Source organism: Ipomoea triloba, chromosome 10, assembly GCF_003576645.1.
Source record: "Ipomoea triloba cultivar NCNSP0323 chromosome 10, ASM357664v1".
NCBI lineage: Eukaryota > Viridiplantae > Streptophyta > Magnoliopsida > Solanales > Convolvulaceae > Ipomoea > Ipomoea triloba.
This window is the reverse complement of record NC_044925.1, coordinates 524635-530407: the sequence shown is the minus strand read 5'-3', so window position 1 is coordinate 530407 and position 5773 is coordinate 524635. Positions and strand designations below refer to the sequence as shown.

Genomic DNA, 5773 nt, shown 5'->3' with positions numbered 1-5773 from the left:
AATAACCAAGTCACCATATTGGTGACTTGACACACTTGACCACAATTAGAATAAGTAAATTAAATACTTTTTTTTTTGGTCCGGGGTCGGCACAGGAGCTGACCCAAGGGGAATCGTCACTTGTGGGAATTGAACCCGGGTTCTCCCAAAATTTCTCCCCACAAAAAGAGTTCACTTGCCACTTGAGCTACCCTATTGGGTTAGTAAATTAAATACTTTATTGACATGCATGTAGATTAATTTGATAAATATAGAACTTAAAAGGGTTAACATGTAATTTTGACTTTCATTTCATTATTTCTATCTATAAATAGAATGTATATGTGAGCTCACATGCAATTAGAAGCCCCTAGCTAGGCTTCCCAATCTATCGTCTGTGCCAATAAAAGCAATACGTAAGAATTTCTTTATATTAGTTATTTCATTTTATTTATTGACATCTATGTATATGCATTAATTATCTATATATATACTATATGGTGAAACCAAGAAGTCTTAGCTTGCATTATTGCATGTTCTTTCTGCAGGATGCAAATGTCTGCATACCTTGGACCTACGTTGTTGTTTGTTGTAGTTGTATTAGAGTTATGTTTTTCTCCGGCCACCGTGGTTGCCGCCGGTTCCGCCGTAACACATCTGCCGGGATATGAAGGGACGCTTCCTTTTGAACTTGAAACCGGGTGAGCCGTCAGATCCAACGTTTAATATTTTTTTTTTTCCACTTCTATATATACTATGTATGTTGAATTCTAGTATTCATAATGTCTAGCACTTAACATGCATGCATCTTAGGTTTTCTTTGGTTGGACCCTTTCAACAATTTTTGGCCATAATCACCGACTGGTCGCATTTGGAAAAGGCGACCAACCTGGTCACCTTTCCAGGCGAAGGAGAAGGCAGACCATTTGGTCTCCTCCTCCAAACGCGTCATTAGTCACCGGCGATAATTATTGAAAAGTGTAAGAAAAGTGCAGTGGCAAGGACCTTACTTATAGGTGTCTGGGTTTCAATACTTCAAAATAACATGATTATGGTTTAATTGTAAAATTTTGAAAGTTTAAAAGCTAATTAACTTTTTGAGTAAAGTTCAGAGGCCTATTTGACCATCTTCCCTTCTAATTATAATGTTTGTTTGCATATTTTTCATTCTCTAGTATTATATTCAAATATTTTAGTAATAAGTAAATGCTATTCATCTTTTCCTCCTCACTTTTGAACATTGGAATAAAAAATAAGAAGAAAAAAAAAACTAATATATGTAAAAAAGATATAAAAGAGTATTTTCATGTTTTGTTGATGAATTTGTATGTTTTATTTTACCTTTTTAATTTGAAGACCCAAAAAAAAAAACAATGTATTATTTAAAAATATATATTTCCATGTCCTTATTATGTGTGTTTATAATAGGTATATTGGAGTCGGCAACAAAGGAGAAGAGGTTCAACTATTCTATTATTTTATTAAGTCAGAGTCAAATCCAAATACAGATCCGCTTGTTGTTTGGTTAACTGGAGGTCCAGGTTGCTCTGGTCTATGGTCAATCACATATGACAATGGTAACCTTATTTATCTTTTTATGAATACTGTTTTTTTCTCTCTTTATTTAGTCTTATTATGTTCGGTTCCTCCTGATGTGACAATGATTCTTTTTTTCTTCATTGGCTACTATGAATTAATCAGTTCCATCCAACAATAATTTTTTTTTTTTACTTATTTATCAAATATAAAATGAACTAATCAAATATCCATCACTCTCACATGGATGATGGGAGTGGGTTCGAGCTTCAGTGGAGGCAACTGTTGACTCTTTGTGCTTCAGTACGTTGAGAAAGCAGCTATGAACAGATATTACATTGTATCAGAGTCGGTAGTACTAAAAAAAATCAAATATTTTTACTTAAGAAGGTGAAATTATGTGGATAAATGTAAATTAATTACTCTTTATTTATTTATTATGGAATCATTCTCTTTTATTATTATTACTTTTTTTTTTCTCAAATTTGAGTGTTTCATTATTAATATATAAACACATACAATATTTTATTGATCAAATATTTAATTTACGAAAAAGTCTACTCAAATATGTAATTTTTTTTTAAGTATTTTAAAACTAGATTGGATCTATAGATCGAGACATACATATTAGAATTTGCCAAAGTTTGGGTTAGGGTGGTCCCAAGGTTGGGTCTCCCCCAAACTAGACCCAAAATGTTTCTTTATTTTTATATAAAGGTGTTAAATAATAATAAATTTGTATTGTAACCGTTAAATAAGATAATCATATTTTACTCACTTGATTAAGTATTCTGTTCGGGACAAACTCAGCCATAGTAAATTCACTGCTCAAATTATAATTAATTAACAATATAATTAACACATAATGATAAACTATACAGGGCCACTGCGATTTAATAAAGTGGAATACAATGGGAGCCTCCCTACATTGTCATTAAATACCTATGGATGGACCAAGGTAAGCTAGTTTTTTTTTTTTTTCTTGAAATAAAGTTTTTATTTTATATGATAAATTCATAATGTAGTATAATGCTCCATTTAATATTCAACATGTTACAATTTCTAAATAATAAATAATTTAAAATTACATGACAGGTCGCAAATATCATCTTTTTAGATTTACCCGCAGCGACAGGCTTTTCTTATGCAACAACATCTAGGGCTAACCAATCCAACGATATAAAAACTGGTTTCGATGGATGTCAATTTGTTCAAAAGGTATGTTTCATTTGATATAAAATTATCCTTAACACTAATATATGTATGCATACAACAACAACAACAACAACAACAACAACAACAACAACAACAACAATAACAGCAACAACAGCAACAACAACAACAACAACAACAACAATAGCAACAACAACAACAATTGTTATTATTATTGAATAAATTTATAATACATAACAGAAATACATAAGAATAAATTAGGTATTACCAAATATAAGTTATACTTGGGAACTAATGAATAGTCTAATATATAAGGACCCCATTCGGACTATCTATTGATTCTATTCTCCCTGTAAGGAAAATATATCATTTTCCAGAATACAAACCACGAGAATAAAATAATTGACCAAATGACAAAATTGACATAATTTTAAAAACTATATTTCATTCTTACTATATTTTTTGAACCAAGCTTGCTGTAAAAGAGTTTATGCTACCTAATTTATAGTTATTATTTACTTGAGATAAAGGTCATTGAAAACTGAAAACTACTAATGATCTTATTTCATGTATCCAAAATTTTTTTATGTAGTGGCTGAAAGAGCATCCTAACTTCATCTCCAATGATCTTTATGTTGGTGGGGAGTCCTATTCTGGCGTATTAGTTCCCATTCTTACTCGATTTTTATCAGATGGTAAAATCCTACACTATCATTATATTGCATTTTCTATTTAGTGTCATTGCTTTTTGATACTAATAAGATTTAAGAAAATAACTTTCTCTTTTCAATATATAGTAAAGATAAATAACCGTTCATAAAGTCTTATCAAAAGATTGAACCCTAAACTTAAGAGTTGCTTCCTGTTCTCGCCCTGAAGACTGGTAGATGAGGTAAATTATGATGTGTGCCTCAATTGGCTTATAGGCGCTCAAATGCTTAGATACTATAGTTTCTATAACATAAATATTATAACTTGTGACACATATGTGTACTTAAGTATAGCTTCGTTTCAAACTTGTTTTTTAAATTTTTTTTTTTTTAAAAACTCAATAACTTAGGTAATTGGTAACGACAAGGTCAGAGATCAATCTTGTATGTGTATGTCATATTAAAGAGTTTTGAATAAGATATTCTCACAAATAAAAGTCAAACATTGCTAGTAGTTTTATAGAAGTGCAGATAACAGATACGGTATGAAAATATACAATAAAATTTAAAAATTTGCTTTTAAACAATTTCCTCAATTTTGTTTAAAAAATATTTTTAAATGATGGAAATAATACCGAGCAGTTTTTAAAGACCAACCCAAATAAAAAAAAAGTTAAAAGAAAAAAAAAGAAGAAGAAAATCCTTACATGTTATTTTGAACTTATTTTAAAGAAAAATTAAAATAAACACATAAAATTACTAATTAATATATATGGTTTTGTAATTTTATGTAAAATTTATGAATTATAATCACAAATGGTCGAGTATTGGTCTTAATTGTGGTTTTAGGTACTCTTATGAAGATTTAGAGAAATCTTTATAGTACGTGATGGGAATTAATTAATTCGAGGCCTCGAATTAACCAAATTTAATTACTTAAATGAGATATAAAGACAAGAAAAAACCTAAAGATAAGATATAAGTCTCGAAAGACAATGTGCCTTTTATTAAGATGGTTTGTAAGGAGATTACAAGATTATTATGTAATAATAAGACAAAGTAATTTATATTAAACTCCTCGCCATAACCGCCCCACATGAAATGTGTAGCGGTTACGGTCTCCTTTACCCAGCTAGCTTGCTCACGTTCAGCCTTGAGGCTAGCTTTGGGCGTCCGAGGTTGACCTTAGGCTGGCCTTGGGGCCTCGGGATCTCGGGGTCGACATCGAAGGTCAGATACAGGGCTGCTTTTGGCCCCCGAGGCTAACTACGGGGTCAGCCTGGGTTGACTTGACCTGCCTCCTCGAGTCGATTCACTCCGGACACGTCTCCAATATATCTATATGCACGTTAAATTTCACAAAAATGCATCTTACCTATTTAATTTAATTTAATTTTTTGACAATCAAGGAATCGAGGCTGGAGATACACCATGGATTAATCTAAAGGTTTGTTTATTTTTAATGGTATCTTTTACTTACATAGACCCTTACGCGCGCACACACATAGTGGCATGTTTAAGTGAGAACAATGCTTCTTGTAAAAAATATAAAATAATCTCATTTGTTCATCTGCAATAATCAACTGTTCATGAAATAAGGAGAAAAATTCGTAATTATGTTTTTAATAATTACAAAAAGGACATCATGTGTTTTCTCCTTTCCCCTTATTTTTTTTGGTCATTGATCAAATGAAAATCATCACTCCTCCCATGAGACCTTGAGAACCATACATGAATGCACATAATTTATTACATGAATGTACATAAACTACAGAGTTGGTTTTGTGCATTCATGTACAAATTTTCATGTTCTATACTATATTATATTTAATCTCTCTATTGTATACCACATGCTTGATATGATTTGTTATGACGTGGATAATCACAGGGATATCTCTTGGGGAACCCTGCGACGGTCGTAATTGAAGAGTTCAACTACCAAATCCCATATGCTCATGGGATGGGTCTTATTTCGGATGACCTATACAAGGTGCAATGCTAGTCAACCAAATTATATATATATATATATATATATATATATATATATATATTGAGGATAGTGATTATATGAGGACCACTCTCTCCATGAGTCCATGAAAACCAATCTGATGCATTAAAAATTAGATCTATGAATGAGATGAGTTGGGGAGAGATTCAAATTTCACGTTTGCATGGGTCATGTGTTGTGTGCACATCCTATGTTACACACAAAACGCACACACACGAATTTTAAATCGCCCAATTGTACCAAACATATGTTGTATATAAACATGCGAGTTTTGGACCCCAGTTGGTCTCATTTATAGATCTGTTTTATTAATACACTAGATTGGTTCTTATGAACTCATGGAGGGTGGTTTCTCATAGAAATATATATATATATATATATATATATATATATATATATATATATATATATATATATATATATATAT

General features: G+C 31.2%; 1 protein-coding gene across 1 annotated transcript in view; it reads left to right on the top strand.

Annotated features, from left to right (window-relative positions):
* The first annotated feature begins 534 nt into the window (after window positions 1-534).
* LOC116032239 (serine carboxypeptidase-like 13) overlaps window positions 535-5773 on the top strand; it is a 9456-nt gene continuing 4217 nt past the window's right edge. Inside the window, exons 1-7 of the mRNA XM_031274728.1 lie at window positions 535-680; window positions 1408-1556; window positions 2397-2473; window positions 2611-2733; window positions 3281-3383; window positions 4748-4785; window positions 5227-5328. Coding sequence (XP_031130588.1) covers window positions 535-680; window positions 1408-1556; window positions 2397-2473; window positions 2611-2733; window positions 3281-3383; window positions 4748-4785; window positions 5227-5328 — 738 coding nt within the window. The remainder of the gene's footprint in view (window positions 681-1407; window positions 1557-2396; window positions 2474-2610; window positions 2734-3280; window positions 3384-4747; window positions 4786-5226; window positions 5329-5773) is intronic.